Source organism: Heptranchias perlo, chromosome 21 (genome assembly GCF_035084215.1).
Source record: "Heptranchias perlo isolate sHepPer1 chromosome 21, sHepPer1.hap1, whole genome shotgun sequence".
Lineage (NCBI taxonomy): Eukaryota > Metazoa > Chordata > Chondrichthyes > Hexanchiformes > Hexanchidae > Heptranchias > Heptranchias perlo.
This window is the reverse complement of record NC_090345.1, coordinates 39,888,942-39,911,307: the sequence shown is the minus strand read 5'-3', so window position 1 is coordinate 39,911,307 and position 22,366 is coordinate 39,888,942. Positions and strand designations below refer to the sequence as shown.

The 22,366-nt window shown below is 41.4% G+C and overlaps 1 protein-coding gene across 3 annotated transcripts in view; it reads right to left on the bottom strand.

Moving 5' to 3' along the window:
• asah2 (N-acylsphingosine amidohydrolase 2) overlaps positions 1–22,366 on the bottom strand; it is a 206,219-nt gene that overhangs the window by 157,399 nt on the left and 26,454 nt on the right. For all 3 annotated transcript variants that reach the window (XM_068002563.1, XM_068002564.1, XM_068002562.1), the window contains exons 8-12: positions 20,367–20,444; positions 7,388–7,508; positions 2,521–2,646; positions 1,893–1,979; positions 970–1,074 (exon numbers count right to left, since the gene is read on the bottom strand). In XM_068002563.1, the coding sequence (XP_067858664.1) occupies positions 970–1,074; positions 1,893–1,979; positions 2,521–2,646; positions 7,388–7,508; positions 20,367–20,444 (517 nt within the window). The remainder of the gene's footprint in view (positions 1–969; positions 1,075–1,892; positions 1,980–2,520; positions 2,647–7,387; positions 7,509–20,366; positions 20,445–22,366) is intronic.

The following is a 22,366-nucleotide window of genomic DNA, read 5'->3' as shown; positions in this document are numbered from 1 at the left end:
AACATTTACATTTTGCCTAGGCAAAATGACCATTTAAATTTAAACTCTTCCCCCGAGGAAGGGGAACTCAGGGGAGTTTAAAATTTAAATGGTCATTTTGCCTAGGCAGAATGGGATTTTTTTTTTTAATTGAAAAGTCTTGTCCCTCATGCATACATATGGGGGCAGTGTGTGAAGAGATAATCACAGTGTTATGGGATTTTTGTGGAGTATAAACACCGGCATAGACCAGTTGGGCCGAATGGCCTGTTTCTGTGGATTCCCTGTAATTCTTTGCACTGCCTGCCACACTCTATGACTGCAAGGCACCGCACTGATTTCCCTCCTCTTCCCCACCCCCCATCTGAAGCAGGCACCGCAAATAGCCCTGATGTCCATCCTCAACATGTAAATAACCCTGACCCAGGAAAATGGGTCGTAGTCGGGGGGTGGGGAGAACGGGGGTGCAGGCAAGGGCGGGTGGAATTTCTGCCCTGCCAAAGAATCACTGCCAATAGGGCTTATAAGAAATTCAACCATTTGATCCTTCTCTTTCCTTTTGACCACCTTCCCTCTGAAAACCCACAAAGTAAAAGGCTTAGAAATGGTTTCCTTCTTACTCAATCTGTTGCATTACCAAATACAACGACTGTGGTTCAATTCTACTTTTTAAAGAATAATTTTTAACTTGACATCACCGGGCAAAGAGAGCATCCAACTTACCCGTGAGAACGGGTGATGTGAAGTTGTAGTTTGATTAATGTAGCCCATAAACTATTCTTTTTATATCAGGTTGTGAAAAAAAATTATCTTTGGTATGATGAATTTCCCATTTCACCCTCCTACTATCCAACCCACTTAGCCTCCCCAGACAGTGCTCCCTAAGGGTCATGTTGTGAAGTTCATTTAACTTACTGACAATGGACCAGACCCATGTGCCTAATCAAATAATGGTAGTCATGCATAATAGTTACGAAGTCTGGCACTCACTGTATGTGTTGAATTGAATTGGACAGTGACATCAGTCATATTGACCCATTGATGTGCAAAGTTGATAGGGCCTTTGATTTCTCTGGTGGCTGTTCTGGACAACTCCTGAAAATAAAACGCACGGAAGATAAGAAATTCCAAAAGCACGTCAGCAGTAATTCTCAATTTTAACTAAGAAAGCGTGCACCACCATGGATTATGTGTACATTTTTATGTACAATTTTTCAAATATATATGGTACTCTTTACATCACAATTATCTTATGTTACATAATTTAACAACCAACATTGCAATAGGGAATAAACAAAACCGCTTGTGTTCTCCTAAAGATGACAGCAATGCAGAGGGAGGTGCCACAAACTGTACAATACTTACATGTTTACATGTAATATGTAAGTATTTTTTGCCAACTGAGTAGTTTTTCTTTAACTATTTACTTCCAGAATTTTAGGTAGGTTTACATTTTCGATTGATTGTGATAATCCCAGTTAGAGGACTCCTCTGAGCAGTCAGATATTTAACCATAAGAATACCAGACACAGCAGAGTGACATAACACAAAGGAACTATAGAGCAGCAGCCCCACTCCACAACACTGGTGTCAGTGGGATTGTACCCTTTGCAGACTGATCAAGGCCTGCTTTCTTTCATTCCTTTCAGCCTCAAAAGTATTTGCTCAAACATAACAAAGATTTGTCTTAGACAGAGAATAGATCAAGGCAATCCAATTGATTTCAATAATACGGGGCAGATGGTAAGGTCAGGGCATTTGTGCTTTACATTTGTTCCTCCAAAATGGTTACATTACAGGTCCTCCCCACCCCGATTAACTTTGGGTCATTGATTTTTGATCAACATTGTTCAGGTATTTGCTTCATGTTATATTTAGCTGCTAGATCATAATTATCACCGAGCTTTACGCACCTTTGCTTTATTGTAGATATTGCGTCCAATGATTGCAGTGCTCTCAAACATGTCCATCCCAGGGCCCACAGACATGCACATCGAAGACTGTAAAATTTAGAAAAAAAATGCATGAAATCACCATTAATCGTGAATTTTTAAAGCTCACTGACGCACAAGACTCTTCCTGGAATGAGGGTTTAACTGAAGAAAAAAAGAACTAATTTGATTGTGCATTTAGAATCATGGATAACTGGAAGAAAGCTACAAGCTGAAGGGGTAGAGATGGCATGAAAACTCTACCGAAAGATAGTGATCTTCACCACAGATTGACGGTTGAATTCCAGCCGTTAATAAGCTCCAAAAAGTGTACTTAAATATACATCAAGTGTACAAATAAATTTTTTAAATAATGATAATTTTTCTTACTACTATTTGTCAGGCTGGGTGGTGTAATGGAGGGGGACAGATCATTTTATTGAGGTGTTCAGGCCAAAAGACAACTGCAGGTATGACTGGGAGTGAGGCATCAGCTAGGCCTTTCCGGCAGCACTGTGGTTTAAAGTTACTTGGTGAGCTGTGATGTGTGATCCATACGCTCGCTAATCTGTCACTAGGGGTGCTCAGAGGTCTCAAACATCGTACTTACTCCTCCAACAGGGCAGGTGCTGTCAGGATTGTCACATGTTTCACCGGTGTTCACACAGTGAGGGCCAAGTATATTCGATGAGACATCCCCGAGATTGGAGGATGCGAAAGCTGCAACAAATGGTCCCTGTATATGTACAAATCAAGTTGAAATAATTATTCACCCGCTGCAGACTAAACGGGCAATTTAAATTGTTATGTTCCGACAGCCGAAGGGTAAAAACACTGAACAATAGAGGACATAACTGATATTTAAACTGAATTATTCATCAACTTACATTAATATCATGTACATAATTTATATTGTGTCCATTAACATTTTATGCTTTATAGGAAGGAATAATTAAATTTGAAAATCATATTAAGGCTGCAAATGTAGGAGCAGAGCGAAACTCAGAATCAGCTTAGACATTGCTGAATGCTTCGTTACAGTCCAGTGAAAAAGGGGAACTCGGGCTCGATGCACATGAGCACAAGCAGTAAATGGGGTCACCCTCAGGCTCTGTTTGATCCCATAGTGGGACTTTGAGCGAATTGGTCATCTTCCTTTCAGATTTGCTTGTATTTGGCTATTCCATGTAACCTTTCCCACCAGAGTGTAAAGGGCATCTCCTGCTAACTTTTCCGTCACTGGAAAATGACCTCCCGCCATATGTCAACTGGAATATTTGGCCATAAAAAAAGCAAACCAAGCACTGGGATTCATTTCTAGAGGGATAGAATTGAAAAGCAAAGAAGTTATTTTAAACTTGTATAGAACCTTGGTTAGACACACTTGGAGTACTGTGAACAGTTCTGGTCTCCATATTATAAAAAGGATATAGAGATACTGGAGAAAGTGCAAAAAAGATTTACTGGGATGATACTAGAACTGAGAGGTTATACCTATCAGGAAAGATTGAGCAGGCTTCTCTAGAAAAGAGAAGACTGAGGGGTGACCTGATAGAGGTCTTTAAGATTATGAAAGGGTTTGATAAGATAGACGTAGAGATGTTTCCACTTGCGGGGGAGACCAGAACTAGGGGCCATAAATATAAGATAGTCATTAATAAATCCAATAAGGAATTCAGGAGAAACTTCTTTACCCAGAGAGTGATTAGAATGTGGAACTCGCTACCACAAGGAGTAGTCGGAGTGACTAGCATAGATGCATTTAAGGGGAAGTTGGACAAACACATGAGGGAGAAAGGAATAAAAGGATATGTTGGTAGGGTTAGATGAAGTAGGGAGGGAGGGAGGAGGCTTGTGTGGAGCACAAACACCGATCTTGTGCCCAGAGCCACAGTTTTAAAGGAGGCATCTGGCATCCGTCTTACTGACCACAGCAATATTATTCATTATTCAAGAAGGGAGGGAAAGAGAAAGCAGGGAACTACAGGCCAGTTAGCCTGACATCAGTCGTCGGGAAAATGCTGAAATCCATTAAGGAAGTGGTAAAAGGGCACTTAGAACATCATAATATGATTAGGCAGAGTCAACATGGTTTTATGAAAGGGAAATGTGTTTGACAAATCTATTAGAGTTTTTTGAGGATGTAACTAGTAGGATAGATAAAGGGGAACCAGTAGATTTAGTATATTTGGATATTCAAAAGGCATTCAATAAGGTGCCACATAAAAGATTGTTATGCAAGATAAGGGCTCATGGGTTGGGGGTAATATATTAGCATGGATAAAGGATTGGTTAACGGACAGAAAACAGAGTAGGGATAAACGGGTCATTTTCGGGTTGGCAGGTTGTAACTAGTGGAGTGCCTCTAGGATCAGTGCTTGGGCCTCAGTTATTTACAATCTATATTAATGACTTAGATGAAGGGACCGAGTGTAATGTATCCAAGTTTGCTGACGATACAAAGCTAGATGGGAAAGTAAGCTGTGAGGAGGACACAAAGAGTCTGCAAAGGGATATAGACAGGTTAAGTTAGTGGGCAAGAAGGTGGCAGATGGAGTATAATGTGGGGAAATGTGAGATTATTCACTTTGGTAGGAAGATTAGAAAAACAGAACATTTTTTAAATGGTGAGAAATTATTAAATGTTGGTGTTCAGAGGGATTTGGGTGTCTTCGTACAAGAAACACAAAAAGTTAGCATGGAGGTACAGCAAGCAATTAGGAAGACAAATGACATGTTGGTCTTTATTACAAAAGTAAGGAAGTCTTACAACAAGTGTACAGGGCTTTGGTGAGACCCCACCTGGAGTACTGCGTACAGTTCTGATCTCCTTATCTAAAGAAAGGATATACTTGCCTTAGAAGGGGGGCAATGAAGGTTCACTAGATTAATTCCTGGGATGAAAGGGTTGTCCTATGAGAAGAGATTGAGTAGAAAGGGCCCACACTCTCTGGAGTTTAGAAGAATGAGAGGTGATCTCATTGATACATAAGATTCTGAGGGGGCTTGACAGGGTAGATGCTGAGAGACTGTTTCCCCCGGCTGGAGAGTCTGGAACTAGGGGGCATAGTCTCAGGATAAGTGGTCGGCCATTTGGGACTGAAATGAGGAGGAATTTCTTCACTCAGAGGGTTGTGAATCTTTGGAATTCTCTACCCCAGAGGGATGTGGATGCTCAGTCATTGAATATGTTCAAGGCTGAGATCGATAGATTTTTGGACTGTAAGGGAATCAAGGGATATGGGGATCAGGCGGGAAAGTGGAGTTGAGGTCGAAAATCAGCCATGATCTGATTGAATGGCGGAGCAGGCTCGAGGGGCCGTATGGCTTACTCCTATTTTTTTATGTTCTTATTACATAGTTGGGGATGTGCCATATAATGTGAGGAAATTTATTTTAGAAAATGTTCTTTATTTAATAAATTAATATCAAGCTGTACAAATTTAGGCACATTCCTGGGTTGTGATACAGCATAGATTGCATGCCTCATTACAGATAATGTGGTACTAACAGTGCCTTTGAGTTAGATCTAATTTACCACAGTTAGAACAGGTTCATGTTATGGCTTGTGCAAACTTGTTTCTATTTTCAGCTACTGGGGTGGATTAAAATGAATGGCATCCTTTATCTCAATGTAATAGTAGTTGCAAGTACTTCAATTTTTTTTTGGAGTATTGATGAGAGAGAAGAGACAAAGCTGAGACAGGTTAAGGTTAAGGCTGAGTGTGTTTATTAATAGCTTGACCATCAAAAAGGACTTTGGATTTTTTTTCTTTTATTCTTACTCTTTCTCCTCTCCTGAAGGCAATAATTCATACTCGAGGTCCAGTTAAGGAAGCAATGAGAAGCCCATTCTTCATTTCTGAGCCAACGCGGAGAGGATCAGCAGGCTGTTTAACGACATGGAGGGAGGGCTAACAGCACACCTGAGCCCAATCCTTCCCGCAGTTCACATCTCACATACGGACATTTTCCAAAGAGTGTCACTGCATTAGGAACCACGGATAAATTCCCCCCCCTCTAACTCAGCAGTATTGAAGCCATTTGCAGCACAAGTACCACTCCAGCTGAAATAAGCTTACTGAGCGTGGATCAAGAATCAAGCCTACAATTTTCCTGCATTATTGGCTCAGCCCCACATTTGGAAGTGCATTTGCTAGGACGAGCCATTATGGGGGTGGGAGGGAGAAAGGGAAGTCTGAATCTTTGGTTTGTATAAAAGAAAGAAAGACTTGCATTTATATAACATCTTTCACGACCTCAGAACACATCAAATCGCTTTACAACCAACAAAGTAATTTTGAAGTGTAGTCACTATTGTAATGTAGGAAATGCAGCAGCCGATTTGCGTGTTAGTTGAGGGATAAATATTGGCGAGGACAACAGGAGAACCCCCCCGCTCCTCGAAATAATGCCGTGGGATCTTTTACGTCCACCTGAGAGGGTAGACGGAGCCTCGGTTTAACCTCTCATCCGAAAGACGGCACTTCCGACAGTGCAGCACTCCCTCGGTGCTACAGTGGACTGACAGACGAGATTTTGTGCTCAAATCTCTGGAGTGGGACTTGAACCCACGACCTTCTGACTCAGAGGCGAGAATGCTACCTACTGAGCCAAGGCTGACACAGTTGGCATGATTTTAGCTAGGAGCCTGGAACCCAGACTGCCTTTAGATATTCGTGTGGGGAACTTGGAAGCCAAATGAGTGTGTTGCAATCTGCGATCACAACTCAACTGAAGGTAAGTATTTGTGCCTCCAGGTTTCCCATACGTCGGCAGCCAGATTGAAGGGCTGTCTGCCTGTCGGAAGGGAAAAGAGCCGCAAATCGGTGAGGGGGGAGGGAAGGAGCGATTGATCATGGGCCCTGGAACAAATCTGAGGGGGGGTGGGGGAAGTGGGGGGAACGTGGCCGAAATCAGGTAGGCTTGGAGAAGATCGGGTTGGGGGGGGGTACAGGGTGGGGGTTGTCGGTGGTCCGGCAGCGCCAGGTGAGCTTGTTGGGCCTGGATGAAGCACTCCTGCTCCTCCTGGCCCACAAGCAATGCAATAAAGTCACTGACCTTATAGGTCCGGCCCTTCCCACCTGCTTTCACCTGACATGAATCAGAAGCGATGGGAAACCCGAACAGGTAAGGTTAACTTTGTTTGACATTTTTAATACACAAAAAGTTAAGTGCCTCAACTATCACAGTGAGGTACATTGCCCCTTTAAGTATTGTCCCACCGGCTTTAAGTGGGGATGGGACTTCTGGGTTTCTGTTGCGCGCGCATCCAAACGCGCCCGGGTTAAACCCGAAAGTGGGCGTGTTGGAGCTGGGACGCGGTCCTGCTTCAAAAATCAACTGTTTTTACTGGCTACCCATTCTTGTGGGCTAAAATTACCCCCACTGCAGTATTAAGGCCGTTAGAGGGCTTCCAACAAGAAGTTTCCCTCAGGTAACACCACAGAACATTGTCACGTTCTAGTACTACTGACCTGCCCAGGCAGAGAGTCTGTGTTCTTCTCCTGCTCAAACAGGTATGACGCATATCCCATGTTGTCACTGCTAACCAGGTGATTGGTGTTGTTCATGCTGACAGGATGGACAGCAAACCAGCTACAATCAGACAGGATGTTGAAAATGGTTAAAGAATCATCATCACTGGGAGCAAGTTGTTGATGGAGCTTTCCAACTGAGTTTGAAATGCAACATCACTTACATCATCATGATTCTGGTCTCTTCCAAATACTTTCTCTCCCAAAATAACAATGAATCCCCTCACTTTGGAAGGGTTATTATAAAATGAACATACTTCAAGACAGTATCTATCTAATTAGATTAGAATTTCCTAGTGTATTGAAACTTGAAGAAAATTAAAGCATTATTATATACCAATGATTTCACCATTAAAGGCCTGAAGCTCTATTTCAAATGCACAACATTGGGACTAGGTCATTGGATTTTACAACTACCAATTTGCAAAGGTCCAGTTAAAATCATTTTTTTTTTTAAGTCTTGCATTTGCCTGCATCCATCATGCCACTCCTTTCAAAGCCGTCACACCTGAAAGAGTCGCAGCTCTGTGTGTCACACCTGAGACAGTCACTCTTCTGTATGACAAGATTTAGTGACTGGCTGAAAGATGAACTTGTATGTTAAATCACCAAATATCCAAATGCCTAAATGAATCAAAAGCAGCTCAATTCAGTTGGTATCAATGAGAAACAAGAAAGCAGCAGAAAATTGATCAAATTGCTCAGTTTTTTTAAACAATCTTGAACTGGCAAGTAGCAGGAAGCAACCAATTAAATTGTTACAACAATCTTGTGTCACCAACTGGAATTTTTCAGCACCTGAAAATTTCTGGCAAAAGTAACAATGAGCAGAAGAAACCCAGGAATCAGTAACATTTCTCAACAAATTTATTCTTACTCAGAGTTGTCTACAAAACAATGTAATTTCGTGGAAAATTATGTTTTCTCAAAAAAGCCTGAGGGTCACCCTGACAGACTTAGCTAGACTTTTGAATTATTGAGTTGAGCTTTGCTGCTTCTTTTCTTCCCCTGTCAATGGATTGGTTCCTCCTGGTTGGCTGTAGCCCATGTCAATCATGGGAGCCCCTCCACTCTTCTTTTTGCCTCCAGAATGCAATTAAGGAAGGGTGGAGAGAGAGAGACAGAGATAGAGAGATATAGACACACACATCAGTGATGGAAGATGAGGGAAATATGTGAGAGGGAGAGCGGCGGAGAGCGGCAGAGAGAGAGAGAGACAGACATAAGAACATAAGAAATAGGAGCAGGAGTAGGCCAATTGGCCCCTCGAGCCTGCTCCGCCATTCAATAAGATCATGGCTGATCTGATCCTAACCTCAAATCTAAATTCATGTCCAATTTCCTGCCCGCTCCCCGTAACCCCTAATTCCCTTTACTTCTAGGAAACTGTCTATTTCTGTTTTAAATTTATTTATTTAATGACAGACTTTTTGCACTCTTGGCAGATTATGAAACTTGAGCCAATGAAAACCTAATCAAATCACAATACATGTTACCTCCTATTTTTCTGCATGTTGCAGGCCTTAAAATAAGTCAGAGATATTGATGACATCAGTAAAGGCACATGTACAAGAACCAGATACATTGGTGTCATATAAAAGGAGGAAGGCAGGGGAGCAGAGACTTACAGAAGGAGTGAAACAGAAACAATGAAAAAAAATAGGGTCAACTAAAGTGTTAAACACCACAATTAGAAAAGTACGTGACAGTCAGAGAGAGAGGGGAAAAAGAGAAAGGATGGAAGATAGAGAAAGAGAAAGCAGCACAAAAATAATGAGAAAATGGGAAAGAAGCAGAGACATAGTTACAGGCAAAGCTGTGCCTTCCTACAACTGTGTCTGCATATTATAATATTGTGGTTACATGGTAACTCGATCACCATTGATACAGATTGGGAAAGCCATTTGATTCACCATAGCTCATCCATTCATACAAATCCACTCCACCACAGCATCCAACTATTTCTGAAAATATTCTAGGGCGTACCATAATCTACCAAGAGTGCAAAAAGTCATAAGAACACAAGAGATAGGAGCAGGAGTAGGCCATTTGGCCATTCAATGAGATCATGGCTGATCTGATTTTGGCCTCAACACCACTTTCCTGCCTGTTCCCCATATTCTTTGACTCCCTTGCTGATCAAAAATTTGTCTAACTCAGCCTTGAATATATTGAATGACTCAGCCTCTTTGGGGCAAAGAATTCCAAAAGTTCACAGCCCTCTGAAAGAAGAAATTTCTCCACATCTCCGTCTTAAATGGGCAACCCCTTATTCTGAGATGATGCCCCCTAGTTCTAGATTCCCCTATGAGGGGAAACATCCTCTCAGCATTTACCCTGTCAACTGCCCTCAGAATCTTGTATGTTTCAATAAGATCTCCTCTCATTCTTCTAAACTCCAATGAGTATAGACCCAACCTGCTCAATCTTTCCTCATAAGAAAACCCTTACATACTAGTGAACCTTCTCTGAACTGCCTCCAATGCAAGTATATCCTTCCTTAAATAAAGGGACCAAAACTGTATGCAGTACTCTAGGTGTGGTTGCACCAGCACCCTGTTCAGTTGTAGCAAGACTTCCCTGCTTTAATACTCCATCTCCCTTGAAATAAAGGCCAATATTCCATTTGCCTTCCCAATTCCCTGCTGCACCTGTATGTTGACTTCTTGTGTTTCATGTACGATGGCAACCAAATCCCTCTGTACCGCAGCATTCTGTAGTCTTTCTCCATTTACATAATATTTTGCTATTTTATTCTTCCTACCAAAGTGGATGACTTATTTCACATTTTCCCACATTATACTCCATCTGCCAAATTTTTGCCCACTCACTTAACCTGTCAATATCCCTTTGCAGACACTTTGTGGTCCTCCTCACAACTTACTTTTCCAGCTATCTTTGCATCATCAGCAAATTTGGCCACAGTACACTTGCTTCCTTCATCCAAGTCATTGATATATATTGTAAATAGTTGAGGCCCCAGCACTGATCCCTGCAGCACCCCATTAGTTACAGATTGCTATCCTGAAAATGACCCCTTTGTCCCGATTCTCTGTTTTCTGTTAGATAGCCAATCCTCTATCCATGCTAATATATTACCCCCAACACCATGAGCTCTTACCTTGTGCAGTAAACTTTTATGTGGCACCTTATCGAATGCCTTTTGGAAGTCCAAATGCACTACACCTACTGGCTCCCTTTATCCACCCTGCCCGTTACTTCCTCAAAGAACTCTAAGAAATTTGTCAAACATGATTTGCCTTTCATAAAACCATGTTGACTCACCTTGATTTTATTTTGAGTCTCTAAATGTCCTGCTACTACTTCCTTAATAATCGATTATAGCATTTTCCCAATGACAGATGTTAGGCTAATTGGCCTATAGTTACCTGCTTTCTGTCTCCCTCCTTTCTTGAATAGGGGCGTTACATTTGCGGTTTTCCAATCCACTGGGACCTTTCCAGAATCTCGTGAATTTTGGAAGATTACAACCAATGCATCCATTATCTCTGTAGCAACTTCTTTTAAGACCCTCGGTGCAAGCCGTCGGGTCCAGGGGACTTGTCAGCCTGCAGACCCATTAGTTTACCTAGTACTTTTTCTCTAGTGATAGTTTTTAGATCCTCCTTTCCCTTTGCCCCTTGATTTTCTACTATTATTGGTATGCTTTTAGTGTCTTCTACTGTGAAGACAGATACAAAATATCTGTTCGACACCTCTGCCATTTCCTTCTTTTGCATTATTATTTCCCCAATTCTGTCTGTCTGTCTTTCTCTCTCTGCCGCTCTCCCTCTCCCGCCTGGCGTAACACTGTTGGCGTTATAAAACAGCACATCATCTGACTAACTGTAAGTCATGCTATGGCAAGTCCATTGGTAAATTTAAAAACAATTCACAAGCATAAACTCATTCAGGCGCTGTAATTATCTAAAATCTAAACTAAAATACATAATATCACCAAATCAACTTTGCTTTCTCGTTTATTTCAAGAGCTTTCAGCAAAACAAATGATTTGGAAAATGATGTGTTTTTATGTGGGAAGTACCAGAAGCAAAAGTACGTAACATTAATTTCAGTTAAACAAAATTATATCTAAGATATGGGTTATATTCAGCTGTGATTGTTGCAGTGTCTGAAGAGGAGATACATTAATTTCTATAAGATGGCTTTCTTTTTTGAAAAATGCATGATGTATTGCGCTTTCAATAACTTCCTACTCCAGTTTTTTCTGTATTAAAATTTGGCATCCTTTCACTGTTAATTATGATTTTTGGCAGGTGTTAATGAGAAATGTGCTGTATATATTAATGCAACATTCAGACTCAGTGTGAAGTTCCTCTGTAGTGACCAATTTGATGCTATTGAGATAGTTTCAGTACGTTTGTTTACTGGGTTCGACCTCAATGGAATAAATCGCTGAAGAAAGAACTTGCATTTATATAGCGCCTTTCACATCCTCACAACGTCCCAAAGTGCTTCACAGCTGATTGAGTGCTTTTGAAGTATAGTCACTGTTGTAATGTACAAAAACATTTGCATGTTACAAGTTCCCACAAATCAACAATGAGATAAATTAGCAGATAATCTGCTTTTGATAAGGTTGATTGAGAGAATAAATGTTGGCCAGGATATTGGGAGAACTCTCCTGCTCGTCTTCAAATAGTGCCCGTTATGTCCACCTGAAAGGGGAGACAGGATCTCGATTTAACACCTCTGAAAGAAAGCACGTCTGACAGTGCAGCACTCCGCTGAAGTGTCAGCCTAGATTATGAGTTTAAATCTCTGGAGTGGGGCTTGAACCCAGGACCTTCTGATTCAGAGGCAAGAGTGCTGCCACTGAGCCACGGCTGGCACTTGAATGCTGACTTAATTTGGTATTAATAAAAGAAGTTCAATCTTAACAGTAAATTTGTAATCAGAATTCCATGCAGAAGAATATTCAGCAGCAAGCTGCTTGATAACTAATAATGATCCAACTGGTAATGGAGTCAGGTACCAGCAGTGTTGCAGTCAATAAACTTTTGATAATATTTAACTGCACATATCCAAAGTTCTTCCAATGAGGTCCAAAATTCCTACGTTATTCTATGCCCTTTTGATTGAAGCACTTTGGACAGCAATAAAGAAAAGTGCAGTCTCTGATTAAAAAAAATAGGATTACTACCCTCAATAAAATACTGTACCATGAAAGCAGCATGCATTAACTTGCACGTTGCAGCAGATACCAATTGATCATGCCTGTTCCCTTTATTTCTAATATCCAAGGATAAAAAAAATCAGTAATGCAGCCATTACACTGATGGTCACACTTGGCAATAACACTTTCAGGAATGTAGCTTTAGCCAGTGATTGACAGTCGGCATAAATAGCTTCCATAAAATATAGCAAAATTGGTGGGAGTCAGAAAAACTGCAATTGTAAGTGCACAATGTACATGACATATAAGGGCTGATTAACTTTCGGCAGTGGTGGGACAAGATCGTTCATCAGTTTTACGTCCTGCCCGATTTTCCCTCCCACTGGACTGCAAGTGGACAGTCCACTACCACCCATTTTCACCACTGCCAAAAGTTAAAATCAACCCTATAGATTTAAAAACTTCAGCAAAGTAACTTTCATTTTATCTTCTCTGAAATTACACCTTCATTATCGGGTTTATTTGTTTTGCAATGTTTCTGAACTTAATATTTATGTGTGTTGTGTACACATATCATGAGACATCTGATAATCATTGGAGTAGTACAAATCTACCAGGTGTTACTAAATAGTTACCATTGTGTCTGCTACCAGTCTTGTGTACATCATACGTGAATGCACCAAGAATCCACTCCAGAACACGAGTGAGATATAGAACCATAGATACTTACAGGAGGTCATTCAGCCCATGGCGTCGGTGCTGGCTCTTTGCTAGAGCAATCTAAACCTAATCCTACTGTCCAGCACTCTCACTATAACTATGTATATTCCCCTATGTCAAACATTTATCCATTTCCCCTTAAAAGATGTAATGGTCTTTGCCTTAACTACAAGACAATTCATAGATAGCACATCCATGGAACCATGGGGCAAATGACTGCACAGGAGGGCACAGCAAAATGTAGAAATGCAGTGGTCATAGGGGATTCGACAGTCAGGGGATATACAGGCTTTTCTGCAACCGCCGACTTGAATCTCATATGGTGTGTTGCCTCCCTGGTGCCAGGATAAAGGACATCACTGAATGGGTGCAGAACATTCTGCGGAGGGGAAGGAGAACAGCCAGAAGTCGTGATCCATGTTGGAACCAATGACATAGGAAGGAAAAGGGTTGAGGTCCTTCAGACAGAGTTTCAGGAGCTAGGGAGGAAGTTAAAGAGCAGGGCCGCAAAGATAGTAGTCTCTGGATTACTCCCAGTGTCACATGTTGGTGAGTATAGGAGCAGTAAAATAAGAGAGGTTAATGCGTGGCTGGAGAAATGGTGCAGCAGGGAGGGCTTCAGATACCTGGGAATTGGGACCAGTTCTGGGGCAGGAGGGTCCTGTACAAGATGGACGGTTTGCACCTCAACAGGGCTGGGACCAATGTTCTCGCAGGGAGGTTAACTAGTACTGTGGGGGAGGGGTTAAACTAATTTGGCAGGGGGAGGAGCACCAGGATGAAGCATTAGAGAGGAAATACAAGATGCACTGAGGACTGGGAGAGACAACCAGCATTAGAATAAAGAGTAGTTCAGAAATAGGAGGGATCAGACAGGGAGAAATGCAAGGTAAACTAAGATGGGTTTAGAGTGCATGTGCGTAAATGCATGGTGCATGGTAAATAAGGTTGGCGAGCTGCAGGCACATGTAGCCTCATGGGATTATGCTATAGCGGCAATAAAAGAGACCTGGCTCAAACAAAAAGGAGGGGGAGTGGCAGCATTGATCAAAGATACAGTTACAGCACTAGAAAGGGATGATGTTGAAGGTTCAAAGACAGAATCTATTTGGTTGGAATTAAGGAACAATAGAGGAGCTAATACGCTGCTAGGTGTATACTATAGACCACCAAATAGTGGGAAGGGGATAGAGGAGCAGATTTTCAGGCAAATTGCAGAAAGATGCAAGAGCTTTAAAGTAGTAATAATGGGGGACTTCAATTATCCTAAAAGAGACTGGAAAAGTAACAGTGTAAAAGGCAAAGAAGGGGAGGAATTCCTAAAATGTGTACAAGAGAACTTTCTTGATCAGTATGTTTCCAGTCCAATAGGGAAGGGAGCAGTGCTAGATCTAGTTCTGGGGAATGAAGTGGGGCAAGTGGAGCATGTTTCTGTGGGGGAGCATTTGGGAAACAGTGATCACAATATTAGATTTAGAGTAGTTATGGAAAAGGACAAGAAAAAATCAAATGTGAAAATACTCAACTGGAGGAGAGCTAATTTCAGTGAGTTTAAAAGGGATCTGGCCCAGGTGGATTGGAATCAAAGATTGGCAGGTAAAACAGTAAATAAGCAATGGGAGGCCTTCAAAGAGGAGATAGCTCGGGAACAGACTAGACACATTCCGACGAGGGGGAACGGAAGGGCATCCAAAACTGGAGTTCCCTGGATGACTAAAGATTTAGAGATTAAAATGAAACAGAAAAAGGAGGCTTATGATAAATGTTAAGTTCATAATTCAGGAGAGAACCAAGCAGAATACAAGAAGTACAGAGGAGAGCTGAAAAAGGAAATAAGAGGGCCAAAGAGAGTGTATGAGAATAGATTAGTGGGTAACGTCAAAGGAAACCCAAAAGTCTTTTATAAACATACAAATAGTAAAAGGGTCGTCAAAGGAAGGGTGGGGCTGATTAGGAACCAAAAAGGAGCTTTTCTTGCAGAGGCAGAGGGCATGCCTGAGGTACTAAATGAGTACTTTGTATCTGTCTTCACTAAAGAAGAGGATGCTTCTAGAAGAATGAGAGGGGATCTCATTGAAACATATAAAATTCTGACAGGGCTAGACAGACTGGATACAAGGAGAATGTTTCCCCTGGCTGGTGGATCCAGAACGAGGGGTCACAGTCTCAGGATATGAGGTAGGACATTTAGAACTGAGATGAGGAGAAATTTCTTTACTCAGAGGGTGGTGAACCTGTGGAATTCTCTACCACAGAAGGCTGTGGAGGCCAAGTCACTGAATATATTTGAGGAGCTAGATAGATTTCTAGACACAAAAGGCTTCAAGGAGTATGGGGAGAGAGCGGGAATATGGTATTGAGATAGAGGATCAGCCATGATCATATTGAAGGTGGAGCAGGCTTGAAGGGCCGAATGGCCGACTCCTGTTCCTATTTTCTATGTTTCTATGCTGCCAATGTGACAGTAATGGAGGAGGTAGTAGAGAAATTGGGTCAGGTAAAAATAGATAAAGAGGAGATACTTAAAATGTTGGTAGTGCTCAAAGTAGAAAAGTTACCCGGTCCGGATGGGATGCATCCTAGGTTGCTGAGGGAAGTAACAGTGGAAATTGCAGAGGCTCTGCATGTTCCACAGGAATTGGTGCTGGGACCACCGTTGTTCACAATTTTCATCAACGATTTGGCCTCGGGAATCAGATGTACAATTTTAAAATTTGCTGCTGACACCAAATTGGGGGGTATAGTTAACACAAAGGAAGAATATGTTAAAATGCAAGAAGACATTAATAAACTTGCAGAATGGGCAATTGAATTTCAATATAGATAAATGTGAGGTAGTGAATTTTGGTAGGAAGAATAAGGAGGCCACATATTACATGGATAATAATAGTCTAAATGGTGCAGATAAGCAAAGGGATCTTGGGGTACAAGTACACAAATCACTAAAAGTAGCGACACAGGTTAATAAGGCCATAAAAAAAGCAAACCAAGCACAGGTTCATTTCTAGAGGGATAGAATTGAAAAGCAGAGAAGTTATGTTAGACTTGTATATAACCTTGGTTAGACCACACTTGGAGGACTGTGAACACCTCTGGACTTCATATTATAAAAAGGATATAGAGGCATTGGAGAAGGTGCAAAAAAGATTTACAAGGATGATACCAGAACTGAGAGGATATCTTTATCAGGATAGACTAAACAGGCTGGGGCTCTTTTCTCTGGAAAAGAGAAAACTGAGGGGTGATCTGATAGGAGGTCTTTAAGATTATGAAAGGGTTTGATAGGCTGAACGTAGAGTAAATGTTTCCACTTATAAGGGAGTCCAAAGCTAGAGGTCATCAATATAAGATTGTTACTAATAAATCCAAAAGGGAATTCAGGAGAAACTTCTTTACCCTAAGAGTGGTTAGAATGTGGAACACGCTACCACAAGGAGTAATTGAGGCAAATAGCATAGATGCATTTAAGGGGAAGCTAGATAAACACACGATGGAGAAAGGAATAGAAAGGTATGCAGATAGCGGTAGATGAATTAGGGAGGGAGGGAGGCTCGCGTGGAGCATAAGCGCTGGCCTAGACCAGTTTGGCCGAATGGCCTGTTTCTATGCTGTAGAGTCAATGTAACTCTGGCCACAATCCTCCAATCCTCCTTAGATATGGAAGTGGTACCAAATATTACACCCCTGTTCAAAAAAAGGGGAGAGGAATAAACTTGGCTTCTACAGGCCAGTCAGCCTTATGTCGGTGGTGAGGAAACTTTGAGACCTTAATCCCTGACAAAATTAATTGGCATTTGGAAAAGTATGGGTTAATAAATGAAAGCCAGCACAGATGTGTAAAAGGCAAATCACGTTTGACTGACTTGATTGAGTTTTTTGACAAAGTAACGGAGAGGGTTGATGACGGTAGTGTGGTTGATGTTGTGTATATGGACTTTCAAAAGGCATTTAATAAATTGCCACATAATAGACAAAATTGAAGCCTATGGCATTAAAGGGGCAGTTGCTGCATGGATACAAAATTGGCTATGTGAGAGAAAACATAGAACAGTGGTGAACGGTTGTTTTTCAGACTGGAGGAAAGTGTATAATGGTGTCCCCCAGAGGTCAGCGTTGGGACCACTGCTCTTTTTGATATATATTAATGGCCTGGACTTGGGTATACAGGGCATAATTTCAAAGTTTTCAGATGACATGAAACTCAGAAATGTAGTAAGGAGGATAGTAACAGACTGTAGGAGAACATAGACAGACTGATGAAATGGACAGACACATGGCAGATGAAATTTAATGCAGAGAAGTGTGAAGTGATTCATTTTGGTTGGAAGAATGAGAAGAGGCAATATAAACTAAATGGTACAATTTTAAAGGAGGTTCAGGAACAGAGAGACCTGGGGGTGGCAGGACAAGTTGAGAAGGTTGTTAAAAAGGCATACAGATCCTTGGCTTTATAAATAGAGGCATAGAGTACAAAAGCAAGGAAGTTATGCTAAACCTTTATAAAACACTGATTAGGCCCCAGCTGGTGTACTGTGTCCAATTTTGGGCACCACACTTTAGGAAGAAAGTCAAAGCCTTGGAGAGGGTTCAGATGAGATTTACTAGAATGGTACCAGGGATGAAAGACTTCAGTTACATGGAGAGACTAGAGAAACTGGGGTTGTTCTCATTAGAGCAGAGAAGGATAGGGGAGATTTGAGAGAGGTGTTCAAAATCATGAAGGGTTTTTATAGAGTAAATGAAGAGAAACTGTTTTCAGTGGCAGAAGGGTCGGTAACCAAAGGACACAGACTGAAGAACCAGATGCAACATGAGGAAAATAAATTTTACATAGCAAGTTGTTATAATCTGGAATGCTCTGCCTGAAAGTATAGTGGAACAGATTCAATAATAACTTTCAAAAGGGAATTGGATAAATGCTTGAAGTGGAAATATTTGCAGGGCTATGGGGAAAGAGCAGTGAATTGGGACTAATTGGGATAGCTCTTTCACAGAGCCAGCACAGGTACGATGGGCCGAATGCCTTCCTTCTATGCTATATCATTCTATGATTCTATGATATAGAAGCTATATCCTTGATTCCACTCTATCCAATTGTCATAGAATCACACAGCATAGAAGGAGGCCATTCAGCCCATCGTGCCTGTGCCAGCTCTTTGAAAGAGCTAGCCAATTAGCCCCACTCCCATGCTCTTTCCCCATAGCCCTGCAAAATTTTTCCATTTCAAATATACATCCAATTCCCTTTTGAAAGTTACTACTGAATCTGCTTCCACCACCCTCTCAGGAAGTGCATTCCAGATCATAACAACTCACTGTGTAAAAAAATTCTCATCGTCCCTCTGGTTCTTTTGCCAATTACATAAATCTGTGTCCTCTGGTTACCAACCCTCCAGCCAGTGGAAACAGTTTCTCCCTATTTACTCTATCAAAACCCTTCATAATCCTGAACACCTCTATTAAATCTCCCTTTAAACGTCTCTGCTCTAAGGAAAACAATCCCAGCTTCTCCAGTCTCTCAACATAACTGAAGTCCCTCATCCATTCTAGTAAATCTCCTCACACCCTCTCCAAGGCCTTGACATCCTATGTCACTGGAGAGTCTGCCAGTATTCTGTAAACTTGCAATGTGGATTATTATAAATTAGTCCTTGTTAAATTTGGGGATTTTTACACTATGCATATTCTCCCATAAGCAGACCTCACGTGCCTATGAACCAGGGTGTGTCTTTACCTGCCCAATATCTAGACAAATTTAGCCAGACCCAAGCACCAAACAAAATTGCCTTGTCACTGTACTCTAGCTTACTGAAATATATCACGTGCCATCATATGATCCCCTCACCTTCAGTAGGAAGAAGAAAATACACTCTATCTGGCTGTGGGTCAAGCTATAAATTAACCAACAAATGTATTTACATTAAACAGGTAAATAAACAGTACACAGTATAAACAGAATATTTATAGAAAACACAAACTGTACAATTCTCCTCGAATTATCAAAATAATGGATGCTTCTCCTGTGTGCTCAATATAAAATGTATCCTAGATATACAATCACTCAACTCTTATGCAGCAAAACAATCCCACAGAGCCTCTGCCTAGTTTAGTATCTCCACTGGCTTCAGACTGACTGCTGACTGGGATAAAGTCAGCCACAGATATGCCATTCATAATCCTTTAAAGATAGCCCATTAAAAACAATGTTTCTCATCACCACACTAGTTTGAACATTTGCAGTGTTCAAAGGCAGACAGTACTTCTGGACCTAACCTGAACCTCCTGTGCATCAGCAGATTCAAAATGAATAGCTTGGTCATTGAAAGATAATCAAGCCATCCGGCTTCATCGTGGTTATGGAGCTACATCATCTGTGGACATGGCCCTGACACATATCAATCAGCAGGGAGTTTGTTCCTTCAGCTGGACCTGGTTTTAAACCTAAAGCTACCATAATGAAAAACAAGAAAAGCATTTTTATGGTTCCTTTCAGGACATTCCTACGCACTTCAGAACTAATTAATTACTTTTGAAGTGTAATCACTGTTATTTTGCAAATCTAGCAGCCAATTTGCATACTGTAAGGTCCCACAAACAGCAAATGAAATAAAAGACCAGTTGATCTGTTTTGATGGTGTTTGTTGAGGGATGAACTTTGATCAGGAACTGGGAGAACTTCCTGCTCTCCCTTTGATTAGTGCCATGGGATCTTTTACCTCTGCTTTCACAGGGCCTTGGTTTAACCTCTCATCCGAAGAAGGCCCCTCCGATAACGTGGCTCTCCCTCGATACTGCACTGCAGTGTCAGCTTAAATTAAACCTGTAGTGGGACTTGAATCCGCAACCTTCTCACTCAGAGGCGAGAATGCTACCACCAAGTCAAGCTAAAAGGAACAAAGTCAATAATATAATTCTTCATAAACAAAAAAAGCTTAATTTTTGTCTCAGTCCTAAAATTAAATTTATGTTGATCTGGAACTTTCAATTTTAAACATTTCTGTAACCAGCTGTACCAAAAGTCCAGCTCATAATGTGATTGTTGAAGATGTGTAAATCCTGTACCTGAGAGTTCCAATGCCATGTCCGTCCAGATCCACCATTTTGAGTAGAACCAGTTCTTTGTCTGTATTTGACTTGTACCTATATAAATGGCATTTAAATAAATTATAACAGTCCTTATTTCATTGTTTTTTAACATATAATTAACTTTAAAAATTCATTCATTTTATTCCGAGTCTTCAATCAACCTATACAGGAAAAATGCAACAAAATAAAAGGACGTTATTTCCCATCTTATTTTCTGCAAATCACTTAAATGACTGCACGCTAATTCTTAAGAGCATGGAATCTAAGAACTGGCTGGGAAGCAGTAACCGGAGTCTTGGTAAAGGGATATTATCAATTTAATTGAGTGAATCTGTTCACAATGAATGCAGGTTCCATTCACATTGCACTCCTCACATAGACCAACATCTCAGGGCATTTTTCAAAGGAAAGAGGTGAGCACCAAACAGGAAATGAAGGACTGTATCTGGGGCTGGAAAACTAATGGTACTGTCAAGGGCGCACATTTCTAAAGCCTTTTGGAAGCAGAGAGAGAGAGGGGTAAGCAAGCCAAAGTGGATTTGAAGGACAGTCGCTGAAAAATGCACTCCTGGTGGTGGAACATAGAACTGGCAGCAATCTGGATTCAGAAGAAGGGAGGGACCAAGCTGTGACACAGGGCTGTTCAAGGTTTCTCAGAGAGGATGGTGGAAGGCCATGGCAGCATTTGGTGATGAATTATTTTTGAAGTGCAGTGACGTTTTTAGTCGGCAAACAAGGCAGCCATTCTGTGACAGCAGCATCCCACAAACAGCAATGAGAAAGAAAAATAACTTGCATTTATATAACGCCTTTCATGACTTCCGGATGTCCCAAAGTGCTTTACAGCCAATGAAGCACTTTTGGAGTATAGTCACTGTTGTCATGTAGGAAACCTGGCAGCCAATTTGCACATAGCAAGCTCCCACAAACAGCAATGTGATAATGCCCAGGTAATCTGTTTTTGTGATGTTAGTTGAGGGATAAATGTTGGCCAGGACACCGGGGAGAACTCCCCTGTTCTTCTTCAAAATAGTGCCATGTGATATTTTACATCTACCTGTGAGGGCAGACATCTCATCAGAAAGACAGCACCTCCGACAGTGCAGCACTTCCTCAGTACTGTACTGGAGTGTCAGCCTAGATTATGCGCTCACATGTTTGGAGTGGGACTTGAACCCACAACCTTCTGGCTCAGAGGAGAGAGTGCTACCACTGAGCCACAGCTGACACATCGAGAAGAACCACCAGTCAACATGCTTTTGCTACAATAAAAAGAAAATAATTCAAAAGCTGGAAATCTGAAATAAAAACAGAGAATGATGAAAATACACAGCAGCCCAGCAGTGTGTAATGGGTAGTGTAATGCACGCAGTGTACTAGGAAACCACATGCAAATACTAATTTGCATCCCTAGAGCTAAAATTAACAGGTGCAGTATTAAGGGTCCCCAGAGGCATAAGCCATTCCCTTGAGATGTGTTTAACAAGCTTCTAAACCACCCAGATGTTATCAGAGACTTACATAGAGTTACACAGAATGTACAGCACAGAAACAGGCCCACAGGCCCAACAGGTCCATGGCGGTGTTTATGCTCCACACGAGCCTCCTCCGTCCCTACTTCATCTAACCCTACCAGCATATCCTTCTATTCCTTTCTCCCTCGTGTTTATCCAGCTTCCCCTTAAATGCATCTATGCTAGTCGCCTCAACTACTCCTTGTGGTAGTGAGTTCCACATTTTAACCACTCTCTGGGTAAAGACGTTTCTCCTTAATTCCCTCTTGGATTTAGTAGGGACAATCTTACATTTATGGCCCATAGTTCTGGTCTCCCCCGCAAGTGGAAACATCTTCTCTACGTCTACCCCATCAAACCTTGTCATAGTCTTAAAGACCTCTATCAGGTCATCCCTCAGTCTTCTCTTTTCTAGAGAAAAAGAGCTGCAGCCTGTTCAATCTTTAATGATAGGTACAACCT